Source organism: Melanotaenia boesemani, chromosome 1 (genome assembly GCF_017639745.1).
Source record: "Melanotaenia boesemani isolate fMelBoe1 chromosome 1, fMelBoe1.pri, whole genome shotgun sequence".
In the NCBI taxonomy this organism is placed as follows: Eukaryota; Metazoa; Chordata; class Actinopteri; order Atheriniformes; family Melanotaeniidae; genus Melanotaenia; species Melanotaenia boesemani.
Genome location: NC_055682.1, coordinates 33,560,074 through 33,578,869, shown reverse-complemented (window position 1 = coordinate 33,578,869; position 18,796 = coordinate 33,560,074). Strand labels below are relative to the sequence as shown.

At 38.9% G+C, this 18,796-nt stretch overlaps 2 protein-coding genes across 2 annotated transcripts in view; both read left to right on the top strand.

The window, feature by feature from the left end:
* Nucleotides 1–12,994, top strand: part of igf1rb (insulin-like growth factor 1b receptor) — a 54,977-nt gene extending 41,983 nt beyond the window's left edge. The window contains exons 11-21 of the mRNA XM_041986416.1: nt 94–398; nt 538–671; nt 994–1,153; nt 1,273–1,372; nt 1,848–1,918; nt 2,015–2,244; nt 2,417–2,524; nt 2,885–3,047; nt 3,522–3,651; nt 3,777–3,911; nt 7,394–12,994. Of these exons, the coding sequence (XP_041842350.1) occupies nt 94–398; nt 538–671; nt 994–1,153; nt 1,273–1,372; nt 1,848–1,918; nt 2,015–2,244; nt 2,417–2,524; nt 2,885–3,047; nt 3,522–3,651; nt 3,777–3,911; nt 7,394–7,907 (2,050 nt within the window). The 3' untranslated portion in view covers nt 7,908–12,994. The remainder of the gene's footprint in view (nt 1–93; nt 399–537; nt 672–993; nt 1,154–1,272; nt 1,373–1,847; nt 1,919–2,014; nt 2,245–2,416; nt 2,525–2,884; nt 3,048–3,521; nt 3,652–3,776; nt 3,912–7,393) is intronic.
* Nucleotides 12,995–13,997: 1,003 nt separating this feature from the next.
* lrrc28 (leucine rich repeat containing 28) lies at nt 13,998–18,077 on the top strand. The gene is made up of 10 exons (XM_041992238.1): nt 13,998–14,147; nt 14,672–14,910; nt 15,008–15,048; nt 15,125–15,162; nt 15,268–15,405; nt 16,310–16,516; nt 16,611–16,713; nt 16,972–17,156; nt 17,258–17,417; nt 17,526–18,077. The coding sequence occupies exons 2-10, from the start codon at nt 14,743–14,745 to the stop codon at nt 17,593–17,595; spliced, it is 1,110 nt and encodes a 369-aa protein (XP_041848172.1). The 5' UTR covers nt 13,998–14,147; nt 14,672–14,742; the 3' UTR covers nt 17,596–18,077.
* Nucleotides 18,078–18,796: the final 719 nt, after the last annotated feature.

The following is an 18,796-nucleotide window of genomic DNA, read 5'->3' as shown; positions in this document are numbered from 1 at the left end:
TTTAAATGCACAGATTTCACTTTTAGTGTTATACTCCATAAAAATCAACCTGTTGTTTTTCTTCATTCTCACCTCTACCATCCCCACCTTTAGGCCACCAGATCGGCGCCGCAGAGATCTCTTCGGTGTTGCAAACTCCACTCACACCCACCGCCACCGTCTGCACACTAACAGCAGCACCGTCCCCCCCCTCCAAACCGCTGGTAACAGCAGCGTTACTGACCCGGAGCCAGCCGAACGAGAGTTTGAGTTTATGGAGCAGGCCGTGACAGAGCGTGAGCTGCAGATCTCCGGCCTGCAGCCTTTCACAGTTTACCGCATCTACATTCACGCCTGCAACCAGCAGGTCCAGCGCTGCAGCGCAGCCGAGTTTGTCTTCTCCAGGACCAAGCCTGCAGGTTAGAAAAGAAAGAATCTGCTGTTTTATGTATTTATTTATTTTGTTTTGGACAGTCATACTTAGAATTTCCAACTGGGATTGTGTGAACAGCAGCTGATGAGTGATGGTGGACCTTTTTCTTGTCTTTTGTTCTCCAGAAAAGGCTGATGACATTCCAGGAACGATGACATGGGTAGGCCATGAGGAATTTGTATTTCTACGTTGGCCAGAGCCACCTCACCCCAACGGACTCATCCTTATGTATGAGATCAAGTTTAAACTGGCTGCAGAGGTAGGACAACGTCAGCACATACACGTGGTATCTCACTGTGCCTTTGTTGGGTTATTTAGAAGTGTTTTGCAAGAGTTATAAAGTCCATCTTCATTTTAAATGTAGAACAGAGAAACAAAATAAAGAAAATGTAAATTAAGGCGTGTTTAGTGTCATGTTTAGTACATGTTGCTCAGCTGCTCTACTCACCAGGTATGAGACTGATTGTTTATTAGTCATGAGGCTGAACGGGGCTTACTCTGTAAACCTTGTCTGTAACAAGAAAGATTAAAAACTGTAAATGTTCCTTCGTAATTTTGTATTTATTTTGCATGTGACTCAGGCCGAGAAACACGAGTGTGTATCCAGACAAATGTATCAGACCCAGCGTGGCTTTCGGCTGTCCAACCTTAGTCCAGGAAACTACTCAGTCAGAGTGAGAGCCACATCACTGGCTGGCAACGGCTCCTGGACTCACACTCTGGATCTCTATGTGGCTGAAAGTAAGACCAGCACACTGTCAAGCACCATTAGAGTTGTTTACTCCTCTTTTAGTGCCAATAATTGTTTCCTAAAAACACATCAATACAGATTAAATTAATGAAACTATTTGGCCCAACAGGATATGAAAATGTCCTCTACGCTATGATCTTCGTTCCCATCACCATCATCTTCTTGATCACTTTTCTGGTCGTGATGGCGGTCATCTTCAACAGGAAAAGGTGTGTGCAAATAAGTTATTTTATTACCTACAAATTTGTTTTTCGCAGATGCAGAGTAACAGGTTGGATAAATAAAATGTGATTAATCCTAGACATCTACTAAAAACATCAAAGTGTATTTGAAAAGTACATAAACAACACTCAGTCAAAACATGTGCTTTTCCTTCTTTTCTTGATAGTGTATCACATTAGGATTCACCAAATAAAGTTGTTTCTGCTTATTACACTTCATAAAACTTGTTTGTGGTTCTACCTCATTATATTTCGGTACAGCTTTAGTCACAAAAACAAGATCCCAGCTTCATAAAAGTCATTTTAATTGTTGGAAATTATAAGTAATGTGATGTTGGAATAGTCGGACTATATCAGTGTCTTTTGGATCATATTTTGCCTGTGTTGTGCATGATTATACACCATGTTGATCCTAAAATTGATGTGGTTTAACTGTAAACACTTTTGTTTTTGTGCTGAACAGGAACAGCGACCGGCTTGGCAACGGTGTCCTGTACGCCTCGGTCAACCCCGAGTACTTCAGCGCTGCAGAAAGTGAGTTACATGTACATGATAAATACACAGCGATGTAGACCATTCGTGTAGCTGTAACAGTGTGTATTAACAAAGAAAAATGAATTTTCTGTAAAGTGTATGTACCGGATGAGTGGGAGGTGGCTCGGGAAAAGATCTCCCTGAGTCGGGAGCTTGGCCAAGGGTCGTTTGGAATGGTGTATGAGGGCATGGCTAAGGGTGTGGTGAAAGATGAACCAGAGACGCGCGTCGCCATCAAGACCGTCAACGAGTCGGCCAGCATGAGGGAGAGGATTGAGTTTCTCAATGAAGCCTCCGTCATGAAGGAGTTCAACTGTCACCATGTGGTATGTACTAACATACACCTCAAGATCCGACATGGCAGCCAGGAAAACTAAGTTCATAAAAACAGATGATTCAATTTCAAACTGTTTAAGCATCACTACCCATCGGGGCAGATCAGTTTCCAGTTACATGTGAGTCAGTTCTTGGAGTGATGCAGGATCTTGTTTGTTGCAGGTTCGTCTGCTGGGTGTGGTCTCTCAGGGCCAGCCCACCCTGGTCATTATGGAGCTGATGACGAGGGGAGACCTAAAGAGCTATCTCCGCTCACTGCGACCTAAGGAGGTAGTTGATGATTGTCACGCAACTACACAGAAAATAAGAAATCTTTTTCCACTCAAATCAAAGTGAAGATTATTTCAGAAGTTAGTCTATGAAGCACTTTTATTCAACAATTGATTTAAATGAAAATGCATTAAAGGGAGCAAATGCAAAGCAGCCATTTGGTTTGACCTTAAATTCCTTGTTTTTACTAATAACAGCTCACATGTAAGCTTGAGGAGTTCTTTTGTGGATTAAGACTGGATTACATGAGGCCTCTGTGTAATATAAAGATAAGGGAGGTTGACAAAGCTACGTTCAGTAGCTTAAGTGTATAGTTATTTGCTCTGCGTCTGTTTCTTACTCCTCTTTGTGTGTGAGCAGCAGCAGTGGTCCAGCCTGTCTCTCCCTCCCCTGAAGAAGATGCTTCAGATGGCCGGGCAGATCGCTGACGGCATGGCTTACCTCAACGCAAACAAATTTGTCCACCGCGATCTGGCAGCCAGGAACTGCATGGTGGCAGAGGACTTTACCGTTAAAATAGGAGGTAAAGCACAAAGCAATGATTCACAGAGAGTCGGAAACAGGTTCATTAGGTGTAAATGAGCTAATTATAAAGCCTCAAGCTCATTAAGTTGACTTTAATCCGAATAAAGGAAACCCTGAAGGGCCGGCATTGTATTGTGTCTACATGTTTTCAGTGTATTACAGGACTGTTGTACAGTTTAAGAGCTTTGCATTTTTAGTGTCCATAATACGTGCAAAAAGTGCTCTCCAAGAAATTATGGTTAACATAGTGCTATTTTTTATGGTCACGAAAGAATGTCTTCCTGTGCAATTTGATGCCACACAACAAACACAATTACAGCAAGAAGTCTTGTCAAACATGGCTAACTTTAGCTCTACTTTTTAAAGCTGTTGCAATCATTTTTAAATGCGGTTTTATAGACATTGTGTCTGCTTTTCTTTCATTCTTTCTGTGTCTGCATGTAAACCCATCCTTGTGTGTCTGTACGGGCAGATTTCGGCATGACCAGAGACATCTATGAAACAGATTACTACCGCAAAGGTGGGAAAGGTTTGCTCCCAGTCCGCTGGATGTCACCAGAGTCTCTGAAAGACGGTGTCTTCACCACCAACTCAGATGTCTGGTGAGCAGGCGTGCAAACACACATTGTGGCCTCATTCTCTGTGTGCTGCTTCCAAAAAAAAATGTTTTGAATGCCTTGATGATAATGGAAGACACACTTCTCCTGCCCTGTCTTCCACTGTGTAGGTCGTTTGGGGTAGTGCTGTGGGAGATCGCCACTCTGGCGGAGCAGCCCTACCAAGGTCTGTCCAATGAACAAGTTCTTCGCTTTGTCATGGAGGGTGGACTGCTGGAGAAGCCGCAGAACTGTCCAGACATGCTGTAAGACACGTACACCACACGATTCGCTCATCTCCCTGTCTGCATGTTTTCCCTGATTTCTTCTCTCTGCTGGTTCATTCTAACTAATAAATATTCACACACTGTCACAGCACTGCTGCCTGTTCTCACACAGATTTCTAAACTGCATCGCTCGTTGCGTTCGCAGCTTGTTTGTATTTCACAGTGTTCTTGTGTTGTGTTTGCTCCTAATACGAAACAGCCCAAATGGAACACCACATCAAAAGAGTTGAGCATGACAGACAAATTTGGCCACAAGTGAAAACACACTGAAGCTGTATCAGATGGTGAAGTCATGAGAACAACGAATGTGAAGTGTCAGGGTTTGCTTTCTATTTGCTATCTATTCATTATCAACATTTTAAGACCCTTCTTCAAGATCAGGATCCGATAACGTTATGTAGGCCGCATCCCAGTCACACATCTGATGGTGGTTAACTTCAGTCTGTAAGGATAAAGAGAGCAAAAGAATCTAAAATCAGTTCCACCTAAAATGACTAGGGCAGGGAAAAAGTAAACAAACAAACAAAAAAAAAAGGGCTGTCAAAAATAACATGTTATTTGCAGTAACTAATTTATGTAATAATTGTGTTAAAATTTTTAACAAAATTAACGCATATGCGGCATGACAAGCCCCACACATCCGTCATTTCTCAGTTCTGACGGTAGGATGTGGAGAAGCACGATGGAAAAGATCAGCCAGGTGGTTCTATGGAGTTAAGAATAAACGCAGCATTAATGGAGCAACCCATGGATGTTGCCACCATGGAATGGGGGTGTTTTAACACACACTCTTTTCCCAGTGAGATGGCTCCACACCCGCACTTTTCCCGCATTCTTTTTTTTATCCTGCGTTTTGGACCACCATGTCTGCTCTAGTGGATCTCTGGTCGTCTCTGTTTGTGCAGCGACAGCTGTCGGTGATCAGCTGATCGGTTTAACTCCCTTGTTGCGTTTATCGTTCAGCTGAGAAGGAGGAAACTGGCAGTTCACATCGTCACATATTTACCCTGAAGTATTGTTTTTGCCAGACCTTCTCTAACACAGTAGCTGGCTGGTGGTAGACAGGGTTTATGCTTCAGCTATGCAGGGGCGGGTCTAGAAAAGTTCTGATGGGGGGCCAGGCGAGAGCACTGACCAGGAAAAGGGGGCACAAATGAGGCCTTTTTTAGGTCTAGATTTTATAAAGTATTGAACCGATTATTACAACTAAAGTGATCATCTAATGTAAAAAAGTGAAGACAAACTTGTAAAACAAACAGCCAATGATCTATTTTATCGACAGTTGTTTTCTTTGGGTGATGCTGCTGTAGGACTTTTATCACTGCTGCACAAACACATTTCAATGATAAAAGGAAAAACCTGTTTTTATTCAGATCATCAGTTTTATCAGAGTTTCTTCATAAATGTTGGCTGTTTAACTTCATTTGTCACATGTGGTGGTTTTATGACAGAAATTATCACCATGGATACGGTTGGTGAGATGATGCTATATGAATTATGATCTGGAACATGGTAGAGATGATTTAGAACAACATATAGAAGTACATTACATGCTGCATTTACTGACCCTTGGACATCTGACGTTTAACCAAGGAAACCTCAATTAACAGTAAATATGTGTAACATTGGCACAATACAGTAAAAACGGGCAAATGTCAGGCATATAAAAACTCGGGAATGATGAATAATCATGATTAATCTGTAAGCTGTGATTAATCATAATTCATTTCAGAGGTGTGATTAATATGATTAAAAATTTTAATCATTTGACAGCCCAAAAAAAAAGCACAATTTTACTTTCCACTTTTTCCCTTATCCTGCTATACCAAGACAATATAATAACATCAGCGAATAAGTACTTAAATTAATAACTAAATAAGTAAATGAAAAAAGATAAATAAATAAATAGATAAGTAAATAAATGAGAGATAAATAAGCACATAAATAGATAAATAAAAAGATAAGTTAATAAACTGTTGTTTTTGGCAGGCATCTCCGTTTTAGTCTTAGTTTTAGTCTTCAGGATGATAATGCTTATGAGTTTTAGTCACGTTTTAGTCATTTCTAAGTTTGATACTTTTAGTCCAGTTTTAGTCGACAAAATCTCAAAAAGGTTTTAGTCTAGTTTTAGTCAAATAAAAAAAATATTAGTCTTTTAACAAATTGATTTAGGTCAATAATACGTATTAAAAAGTGGAATCAAGGCTGGCAGGGTATAACAAGTGTTACAATTCATAAAACAAGTTAACCTTAATGCTTTTACACAATAACCAGATCCTTTACCAGACTGATAGCTTTAGCCGAGACTTTCCCATCAACAGGGATGCAATGCTGCCGTGATACTTAACTGCTGTTGGGCTGAAACCTTTTATTTCTACATTTCAAACCCCTTCGCCGACGGTGCATCTATGATTCATCTATGAATGAATGAACTGCTTGTCTGTGTGTGCGCTGCACATCTGGTGGTGGGCGTGGCCAAGGTGCAGCAGCATTGCTGACTGACAGATTGCGCTCACAATAGGCAGAAATGTCGGCCATTTTTAATGTCGGACAGTCAGCCCTGGAAAATTCTCGTCTCGTCAACGAAATCTCACAAACGTCTCATTATGTTTTTTCATCATCAGAGAGCCATTTTTAGCTCGTCACTGTCTCGTTATCGTCATGAAAAAAAGGTTCGTCAACAAAATAAATTCGTCATCATCGCTGACGAAAACAACACTTAATAAAAGGAAATAGATAGGCAAATGAAGTACATAAATGAATGATTAAATAGATAAACAAGTAAATAAATTAATAAATAAATCTGAAAATTAATAAATATATGTAAATAAATCAATAATTAAGTTCATATTTGATCGATAGATAAAAAAAATAAGCAAATAAATATATAAGTAAATGTGTAAATATATAGATATGTAAAAAAAAAAAAGAATACATAAAAGAATAAATGGATAAATCAGTAAATTAATGTTACAGTTACCTCCTGTTCCCTAACTATGCTAAGCTAAGCTAACCACCTACAGGGTGTACCTGCTTTGGAAGCACATAATAATATATATTCATCCTGTCATTTACCCCACATTTACACAGATCTTAAAGGATTAGTTTCATTTGACAGAAATAAATTACCAGCTACGAAAACAGTTGTTTCATGTGATGCAATGTAATGGCTTCCATCTTGGTGCCAGATTCAGGCTTATTGCAGAGCTCCTTGTGTCAGCAGCTAAGACCCCGGTGAAGCTGCATCAGCTCCCTGCTTCACAAACAAGAAGCAGACGAGGGGGGGTTCATGCAGCCGTTTTAGTAACAGCAAGCAAACATTTGGCAAGAGTAAATATTGGCTTCTCGTGGGAAAGCACAGTTTCTTCTGGGTAGAGACATTATTACAGGAGGACATGCTGTTGACAAAAACTGAACTTAACTGTGCTTGTGTGTGTGTGTGTGTGTGTGTGTGTTTGCAGGTTTGAGCTGATGCGAATGTGTTGGCAGTACAATCCAAAAATGCGTCCATCCTTTGTGGAGATCATCAGCAGCATCAAAGATGAGCTGGAACCATCTTTTAGAGAGGTTAGTTTCTACTACAGCGCTGATAATAAGCCAGCTGAAAGTCTGCAGCTCCACCTGGACAAGCTGGATCACACGGAGGACGTTGGTTTGGACGCCCCATCTACTACACATCAAACCCCACAACAGACGCCCCCTTCCCCGAGCTCAGAGGCTAAACCCGCCCCGTCACTAGCCCCCAGCTCTCCTTCCTCTCCCTGCACGTCGAGCTCTGTCATGGACAAGCAGCCCTCCAGCCAGCAGGCAGCCAACGGGCTCTCGGGGGCGGGCCTTCCAGCAGGGTCAGGGCTTGGGGCTGGCTCGGGTGTCACAATTCGACCGTCTCTGGACGAACTGCCGCCGTACGCGCACATGAACGGAGGACGCAAAAACGAGCGTGCCATGCCTCTCCCGCAGTCCTCCGCCTGCTGATCGGACAGACACACCCACCAGACTGCAAACCATCCACCTACTGCCCCGAGGATCCAGATGTCTCAGTGTGGGTGAGACCTTTTTTTTTATTTTTTTTTTTTATAATGAAATACAGCAAATCCTGCTCCACCACATGGATGCGGCTACTGGGTGAAACGCAAAAAGACTCATATGGAGTTGGAGAAAACTGAGTCCATGTGCTGCTGTATCTCCTCACTTTTTTCATATTACTTTTCATATACTATTTTCCTGCTGCTGAGCGGGAAGACCAAAAAGAAAAAAAGAAAAAAATGGTAAAAGAAAGAAAAAGATAAAAAATCATTCAGGGGAGCTCTTTTTTTTCCTCTCCTTATGGCCGAACTTATTTTATAAATTGTTGTTTGTTACTTTTTTTATGTGTCTCCACAAGGGGGAAAAAATATGTAGGCCTTTATAAATGATTGGCGTTTTGTTTGCTTTTGAACGGGCATTATGGTGAAAACAATAAGCATAATGAAGAAGCATTTTCACAGAGGTCTCCCTCAGCTTTTCATTAGTTTGATATCAGCATAATGCCGGGTCAACAGCCAATCCACTCAAACAAACAACCAAGAGGGGGAGAGGGGTCAGCTCTGCCAAATTTATTGCCAAAATTGTGCTGTTTTCAGATTCTCTTACCCTGTTATTCTGTAACACACATCGTGAGAATGGAAGCAAAAACAAACAAAAGCACTTTTGATCTGCCACTGCACCGTTCATTTATCAATCAGAGGGACATAAAATTCCCTCCACTGTCCACCATTTTACCTCGGTTGATATCTACAGTTTTTCTATCAAGTCGTCGCAAAGACTTTGGTCCCATAAATTCATTTATCTCAAATTGAGCCACATTTCCTCACAAAGTGCTGTTCTGTTGCGGTTCAACCACCAAATACGGTGAATTAAGAAGCAAAAAAAAAAAAAAAAAAAAAAGGAATAAAAGAAATAACTTTAAAGCGAGGACTGCAGAGGAAGGAGCGTGAAGAGGAAAACGAATATGAACACAAGATCTATTATGACTCAGTTGGTGTTCTTCCTGAGTTTAGAGGCATCCTTGTATACAAACAGGTATTTTTTTAGATTTGTCTGTACTCTACATTTAAAACATCTCTACGTGGGCAGAGCATTTATGTACACACCATTTGTTTGTCACTTTTCTAACTTTTTTACAGTTGGAGACTTTGATCATGTACAGAAAGAAGCTGCTATTCCTTTATTTCTCTTGTGGTTGTAATATAATCAATATTAAGATATTAAAAAGAGAAAAAAACTCCTTCAGGTTGAATTCAGCTTGGAACGTTTCCACTACAGTTCATTTTTTTATGCTTGTTATTGTGTAAAGTGTATCTGAGCTGGTTTCGTTTCTGTGAATGCCTAAAAGGTACGACAATTTGCCTTGTGTTTTGAAACACCGGTAACTTCCCCACATCTGACTAAAGGACAGCGATGGTGCCAGTGACCGTCAGTGTTCACTTGGGATGCTCTGACATCTGTCCTCTAAGTTTCGGACAAACCACCTCTATTCATCATCAGATTCAGAGGCCTAGCGTCCCAACTAAATCTCAGGTCGAAGAGAAAATTTAAATCCTTTTCTGGTCTCCTTTTTCCCCCCCTGTTGTTTTTTTTTTTTGTAAATTATAGTCAGACACAGCCAGCACTTGCTGATGTGTTAAAAGTTCAATCTACATCCTTCAAACTCTGTTATTTAATTTGTTCTGTAGTTATCACAACTCAAGCAGTGTTTATCAGCTTTTGATGGGTTCTTGCAGTTATTGTATGGAGCCCCAACACTGACAAAGTATCAGTCAGCCATTTTGATTAATGCTGAGAGTTAAATTACTCATATTCAACATAGAACTTTTCAATATGCTTTCATTTTCTCATTTGTTACTATAATGCTAGAATTTTTCCCCCAACTCCTCAGATACTTTGTGGAGGGGGCACACAGTTGCTCAAATATCTGCTCACTGTTTTTGTCTTGTCACATTTATCTGAAATCCTTAAGCTAGCCAGCCGGCTAACTTAAGCTAGCTTTTACCATGAAACGACACCACCAAAAAACACAAATCATCCATGCCCTAAACTACATTTTGTAGTCAAAGTAGTTTAAAATTTTAGCTTTAATATTTACAACTGGAGTTAAATTTTTCGCAAGGTTTGTATTAGTTAAGAAACCTTGTTAGCTAATACCAACCTAATAAGAATTTAGCATTAGCTAGTATTAGCCAACACCCTAATGCAAATCTTGTGGAAATTTATGACTAGCTTTCGAAGTTTATTAGCTAATGCTAAGCTTATGAGTATTTTGTATTAACTAACATCATCGAACACAATTTATTATCTAGTTCTTCTGAGTTATCAAACTAACACTACAAAGAGCATTTTACTGTAGTGTGTTATGACAAATTACTCAGAAAACATTGTTAGAACTTCTGGTGAAGACAAGAGACCCATGTAATGTTAAACAAAGATCTGTGAACCTACAAATTGCGTTAACTACCTAACTTTTAGCATTAAGTGTTTAGTAAGTGATATAACAAATTATCAGACTGGTTTTATAGCTTCGGGGTGTGGTGGTTGTCTTATTTAAAAACTGAAATTTGATGGTTTCGGATGAGCTAGCAGTGCTTTCTTTAACGGCCTGCTTTCAGATAAGTGTGCTAGCCAGATGATCCAGTGATGACAATTGTGTGCAAAATTCCTGCATAAGTGATTGCCCTGATTATAAAGCACACTGATGTGATGTCATGTAAGGCTTATAAAAATGGGAAATGTTGTGTGGGGACAGTTGAGAGCAGATAAATGACAAAATGTGAGCCAATTCTCAAAATAAGGAAAACTTTAGTTGGAAATATTCAGTGTTCTAATGAAAGGTAAAATGAAGTTATCAAATGTCACGTTTTAGTTATTTGGCTGACACTGTTTTCTGTTTTTTTTCTGATAACCCTTTACTTCATGTTGTAAGTTTCAGGGTTCCATACATTTAAATGGTGAATTTTTGGTTCAGCACATGAACAGAGTAAATGCAGAATAGAATTTATTTGATGTAGCAGAGAGCCTTATACTTTTTTCCTCCACTAAATAGTGTCTGATCAATTTGCTCGACTGATTATTATTTCTCCTTTTTCATATTTTATGATATATTCAGATGTATTTGTTGAAGATTTCTGAAAGTAAAGTTGAGAATTAAGGGGAATTATCTTAAAGCATGCAGTTTTGTCTAAAATGCTTTTGAAACACTAAGATGTCCTGAGTGACACTAAAATTATTCATTAGAGGAAAGGCGTTTTGAGGCCCTACTTTTTGAGGATACTAAATCTAAACAATTGATTTGAGAGCTAACTGTTTTTGAAGATCCACATCTGGGCATTAGACTGCTTTATTTAGGTTTAATGAAGAAAATCTTCATGGTGGTCCACATGGAATATATTTGAAAAGGATTATTTGCCTCATAAAAGTGACATTTTGATTCCCTGCCCAGATATTTTTTATATATTTATTTTCTGTTTTGTGAAGTGTAAATCACTGTACAAATCTTCCCACACGTTTATATTTTCTCCCTCTAATATTGTTATGTTCTACTATTTTGGGGGAAGGTTTTGTTACAATACCTTCAACCATCCATCTACCTCACATTTTCTTTTCTTTTTCAGTCTATTTTACATGTACAGAAAAATAAACCATCTCATCTCTGTTTTCCAGCTGTGATGATGATCTCACTGGGTGCTGTTTAACATGGTCAAATTCAAACCACAAACTTAAACTATCCTGAAAGTGGGAAGGGAGGGGTTTGAAGACAGCAATCAAACATTCACTCTTCTGCTGGATTATTGCGCAGGACCTGTAAAGTCTGATAACAATTGCTTGGAGTCTGATGGACTGGAGGTTGTTTATATTTCTCAGATCTTCTGCTGTGAGGAGGTAGAAAGTCAGAGAAGTGTATTCTTTTGTTAATTTGTTCTGTGTGTGTGTATATTGCACATGCCCCACCACATTATGTATTCACTGGCCTCTCATAGTATAATAAGAATATTTGATGCCATCAGCCACTGTAAAAAAATGTGGTCTTTCTCCTTTTATACGATTGATAGACACCCACTGAGAATCTCGGACATTCAAGCTCACCTCTTTGCCATGACTTTATCTTATTCAAACACTTTGACACATAAGAATCTGTATAAACAGGACTGCATGCTGATGACCAGCTATTTCTATATTTTTAGAGAGGCAGTTTAATATCGCTGCTGTTATTACATTCCTAAGGCCATTGTGGGACCTCTGCTGGTCACGTGAGTTGGCTAAAAAAGCAGTCTTTGTAGGTTGATTTTTAACCAACGGTTTCAAGTCAAAATGGAGTAGCAAGTGGTTTCATAGATCTGTTTGTTTTAAAGACATGATCTAGTTGACGATCTGGACTACATACTTCTTGCTGCTTGACAAAATAGTCTCAAGTATATATATTTTTTTAGAACTGCAACTGAGGTTTCAGGACTTACATTTAAAAAGCTTCCTGCATGTTCTGCTTCTAGTTTTGATTCTTTTTCTTGTTCTAATAAAGCAGCAATCTATTTTAATAACCAGACCAGGTGTATCATTGATCCAGATACTGGTTTAGATCTTTATACCCAATCCAACCAGAGCTTACCAATCGAATTCTGGGGTTAGGGTGGGAATTTCAGTGTTTGTGGTCTGAGTTTTGCCTCATTTTTACCACTGGAACGCCTCACAAAGCCAATATGAAATCAATCAAATTTCTGTTTTACTTTCCTTTTCCCCCTGTTTATTTGTTACATTGACAGTTAATTTGTTACATATATTTTGAAGTGTGTAAATTATTCATAGCCCTCTGAGTCTTGCATTTCTGTTGAAATGATCTGTTAGACTGAGATTTTATTTTGTTTTTTTTTTCTTTTTCTTTTGTACATGCTGTTGTAAGATTTTTTCCTGTTATCAATATATGCTGAATACTGGGAAAAATTATTGGCTGAAGGATAAGAGAATGTCTATTTCTCTGATTCTTTTTTTTTTCTACACAAGATTTAAGATGAATAAAATGTATGCAAACTGTTTCACTGCTTGTCTTTGTTTTGGTCGAATATATTCACAATTTATAACAAGGAAAAAGTATGGATGGCTTTCAATAATGCAACAGTGTAAAAGCCGTTGAGTATATCATTATTTCATCAAATTATTCATATGATTTGTATAGAGAAGCACACAAAACCCTTTTTTTTCCCCGAAGTACTGGTCAATTTTAATAGCAATTGAGCTATTTTACCTCTATTTTTTATATTTTTTTTCACAAGAAACCACATATCTTAATACACTCTGTCTATTGGACATTTTAGAAATCAGTGTAGAGTTTAATTAAATAATACCATGTTTGTGTACTTAGACCCTGTTTTAAGAAGATCTCATACACAAAGTGATTTACTTTGTTTCAAGTTTTATGATTTTACCATTAAATACGTGCTAAGTACAGTCAATAATAATAACTTTTATATAGTCTTTCTTTACACCGGTCAGCCACTTCTGAAGCAATAAATATACACCTTAATAGTATTTACACTATCATTCATTCATTCATTTATTATCTGTATATATTATTACTATAGCTTATTTCCTTTCGGTGTTCTAAAATTATTCTAATATGTCAATTTAATGTTGGAAATGCAAAAGGCCTTGTTTCCACTCATGTCCCATGTTCATATACAATAGTAACAACTTAAAAACCTAGAAAACTAACTATATTGTTATAAAATAGCAAAGTTTCATTATGACATTAATTCTTATTAGCTTGTAATGTCCCCTTTAACATACTGTAAAAATCAAATTGATAAGCATGTTATCAGGTAGATATTATGAAGTAAATACGCAGAGTCTTACACAAGATCAAAGTACCTTGCTAAAATAACAAACCTCTGTTATTAACTGCAACAGATTTAATTTCTTTTATTAATGCAGTTTAACAAAGTACCAGTTGGTGGCAGCAAAACGCCAGCGTGCTACCGCTGCCCTGAATTTGGCCAGCGAAGAAGAGCTTACGCATCGACTTTCACCGGAAAACGGCTCTGACGTCGCTGTTTACGACTGATGAGTGCTGCAACCAGCAATATTTTTTTTGCGTAGCTGTTTTGCCTTTTCGCTTTCATATTTCACACTTGTCAGTTCTTAAAGATATGCAGGACTCGTAGTGCATTGCAATGGTCCTATAGGACTAAGGTAAATAGCTTGTTTTTATTAAATATAATGTTCTAAGAAGAACCAACTAGCTGACATGCTAATGCTGCTTACAGCTCTGACATGTTTATAAAATGTTAGCTAGCTGAAGCCAGCATCAAAACAGACTTTTGTTGTATGCTGTGTTTGTAACAAGGCTGCTTCTCTGCGGTATAAGTGTCAGAATCACCAGAAAATTTTGATTTAAAAATACGCGGCGGGCTTTTGTTTATTAGCAAAGATATTGTGCGGGGAAAAGTAAACTTATTAACTCTGTCAGAATGCAGACCGTTATATAAACTCGCTCCCAGCAGAAAACTGTCAGCGAGTCATAAACACAAGTTAAAGCTATGTAGGTATTTTATTATTCCATTTCCAATGCTACTGTATGTCACTGACAGTTGTCCAGATTTTATAGACGAAAGATGCTGCAGTAGCATAAGATGCTGTATGTGGTGCTATTTGTTTAAAATACTGACTATGCAGTGCGGTCGTGTAATGCTTTGATCGTTTGTCTGTCTTTCAAGAAACAGTAATGCCATAAAGTAACCAGGCTTTGTCAAGTCTCCTCCACCTGGGAGGAGAGCTCTCCTCGGAAATGGCAACCGAACTACATGAGACTATATTTATGGCCAAACAGGAGCGCCACAAAAACCTGTTTCTGAACTACAAAAACCTGAATATTTTCCCAGTAGAGCTGCTGAAAGATGAAGGACTGCAGTTTTTGGAGAGATTGTACATGAAGAGAAACTCACTCACTACACTGGTATCAGCATATGTTGTCTTCCTTAACCTTCAGTGCTAAACTCAGTGTTTATCGTTTAAGATACCTAAATGTTTCTGCTTTTGACTTTCTTTATCAGCCTGACAATCTTGCCCAGAAGCTTCCAAATCTTATTGAGCTGTAAGTATTCTGCTAAGCCGTGTGATCTGAACCTTGGTTTTGCCTATTCAAATAACATTGTTTTCCTCCGTTTAAGGTACTTGCACTCAAACAACTTAGTCATTATTCCTGAAGGTAAGTAACATGTGGTGCCTTAAAACTGCACCATTGCTCGTCAGAGGTGAGCTTTGTTTATTTGATTTATTGGAATTTTAAGAGTGCTGCTTATTTGATACCCAGCTATTGGAAACCTGGCCAGACTGCAGTCGCTGGACCTCAGCAATAATGCCCTCCAGCTCCTTTGTCCAGAGATTGGCCGCTTGAGGTCTTTACGGCACCTGAGGCTATCCAATAACCAGCTTAAATGCCTTCCTCCAGGTAAAAGAAGGCAGCTGCCAAATTGTCTTGTCTATACAACCAGAAGCATTTTTCATTTTAAATAAAATATTCTTTAAGTTGTTTCATTATGTCTTGCATAAAATACCTTTCAACATACACTAGCACCATGTTTGGGTGCATATTTGTTATGCCATACAGCTCATATACACTGCATGACATTATCCAATAACATTGTCATCTGTTATTTGTAGTTATATTTTCCACTGTTAGGAAGCTCTGTTTGGCATACTTGCTAGTTGCTGTTGTTTTTTTTAGAAGAGACAGCCACAAGTCAAGGTTGAAGAATTTTATCAGCCAGCAGAGGGTGGCAGAGCTCTTCAGTGACCGTGGACAGTAGCCTTTGCTGTATGGCAGTCAACAATATGCACATGAAAAACATTTATGATCATAACTTTTATATAAAATTGTTGTTTTTAGTTTTATATGATCTTAAAGATCAACTAAGTCTGACCTCACATTTTGATGTTCTGTTATATTTAGCAGTTTTCAGCCTCGGGTGATTTAGTCTATAATGAAAACTTTAGGACATTAACCATTATTTATTGAAGCCATACTAGAAATCTGGTGCCTTTTCATATTTTTGTTATGGTATTTAATTTATCATTGTTTTTCCATATCCATCAAATCCAGTTTGATCATATGAAAGTATAAGTGACAAGGAGAGACATACAAGATTTTGGCTAAATATCAGTTTATATTTGCTTTCAAAGTTTTTTTTCTTTTTTTCTTTTTTCTTTTATTAAATTTAAGGATTTAAACTAAAAGGATTGCATCAAATGAGCTCCTTAAATAAAAATAAAAAACAATTTAAGATCAATGATTATACGATTAATGATCCGTATGACCGGTTTCCATCTTTTTTGTGCATGTCTGACACCTGCAGAGATTGGAGATCTGCAGGACTTGGAGACTCTCGATGTGGCCGTGAACCAGCTGATGTCTCTTCCAGATCGGCTGCACCGCTGTCTCTCCCTCCAGAATCTTACAGTGGACCACAACCTACTAAGCCACCTTCCCAGACAGCTCTGCTGGCTGCACCGCCTCAACCAGCTCTCCATGGCTGCAAACCGGCTGACTTTCCTACCACTCGGTCACTACATTCCCTTATCTGCAGTCTTCTGCAGTGTTGTAGATTCAGTAAATGGTGCACCATTAAATGATATGTGTGCTTGTGTGTGTTTCAGATCTGGGCAGATCACGGGAGCTGCAGTTTGTGTTTGTGGATAACAATGTGGACCTCAAAGGTCTCCCCTCCTACTTGTATAATAAAGTCATCGGATGCAGCGGGTAATACATTTAACACAGCTAAGATATTGATTGAAGAAGATATTATTATAGAGACACTCATTGGTTTCTTATTCACAAGCATTTAATTGCACCAACAGTCATGTGTATAGTTGTTTTTAATTGGAGATATACATCTTTCAGGTCACCTGAAAAAGCGTTTTTTATTCTTAAATGCACGTTTGCTTTCTTTCCTATAACATATGTAAAGCCAAACCCGCAACCACAGCTGTGTGTGTTGTGTTTGTTTGGTCTGTACAGGTGTGGCGTATCAACTCAAGCCCTGGAGGGTGATATGGGTGAGGCGCTGGGTGAGGTGTTGAGCGAAGCCCTGGTTGGGCTGCCATCTGAAGTGAAGGTGATTGGTTCAGAGACAGATAATGTAGTTCCCCTGGAAGAGCTAGCTATGAGGACTTTACACCGCATCTACCACCACCGACCAGTAGGTGAGGATACCATCTGTTACAAAAAAATTGGAAAGGTAAATTGGCTAAGAATCCAATTAGTGGAAATCTTTTACTTATTTTCTGCTATGTTACATATTTAGAGCTCAACTTGGTGCCTCCCATCAGCCTTCCAAAGAGTTTGCTGGACCTGCTACAGTTTCCTCTAGGTCACTGTCACCGTTGCAGCCAAGCCATGTTTACCATCATCTACCCCAAACTTTTCCCCCTCCGTGACACTGCGTTGGCAGGAGTTCACCGCAGGTCAGGCCTTTTAGCTGTTTTTGTTTAGACGCCAACCCTTCACACTCATGGTAAATGCTCTTAGCCGAGCATACTTTTCTTCTGATATTGATTTTTTTTTCTCCTCAGAACGATGGTGAGTTTTGTGGCTTATTGCTGCTCAAGCCACTGCCTCCGAACCTTTGACCTCCAGGGTTGACATAATTTTCCTCTCACTGTCCACCTCCACCCATGAGGGTGGCAGATACTGTTGTCCATCACCAGACAGTGACCAGTGGATCCTGTGCAGGAGCTCTGTGCCTCATTACAAAATAAAGAACCACACCTGTGGTGACCTGTGCAGATGTTCAGTGGGTCAAATGATTGACAGACTGCTCCTTTGGTAACATTTTAAACCCTCTGGGCAAAAACTCATGTGGGAGTATGTGTCAAAAGTGCCCCACTCTGTCCATTTACTAACAGTATTAGACTTAAATTAACTGCAAGTCTCCCTCTCACATGTAAGCACTTTTAAAAGCAAAGTTTTTGTGAAATTTGGAGTAATCTTTCTCTTTTCTTGTAGCAGACGCATCACATTGATTGTGGAGTCATCTATGAAGTTTAAACATATATCTAGTGTGGTTTCTTTAACTGAGCACTGAATAATTATTATTTAAAATAAACATGTATGTGTTTAATGTATGTTTTGTGTCAGTGGTAGGCATAGGACGTTGTTACATTAACTCCCCAACAGAAGCCAGACACTGGAGTCTCACGGGACAGCACGTGAAGTGTTACATCATGGATGGAGCAGCATTTATGTGACAAATGTGATCCACTCTAAAGGAACTGAGGACTAGTTTATCCACACAGACCGCTTCATGTATTTGAAGATGTCAGGATCTGGTCAGCGCTTTTGTTGTTGAAGAGATTTGATGTTTTGGAGCAACTTCTCGTAAATTAAAAAAAGATTTTTTTTCCCTTTATTAAAAGCATTAAAATAATGTTTTTCTGTGTAAAAGTTACCTAAACCAGAAAAGCCACATTTTTGCTAATGCACTTGTTGAGATTTAAGACTTGAAGTCAACTTTCCATCGTTGCCTGAGGAAAAGCTGTCATGTTGAACTGATGTTTGTATGTTGTACAGTTGTAATTCACTATTTGTTTAGAGTGTTTGGTGTGTGGCAGTAAATATGGTTGGATGTTTGAGTGAATTTACTCCTTTCATCAAATTTCGTGATTATTCAAGGTGAAATTTAGCATTTAAATACTCAGAGGTATAAGAGTGGATTATAATGGGATATGAATGGAAGTTCTTTCAGGTGTTAGCCTACTTTTCCTCCCTCCCATCCCTAATGCCTCCTGCACTCTTCCTTTCCATGTGCTCTCTGTGCATTTCACAAGTTAATGGCTTTATTGGG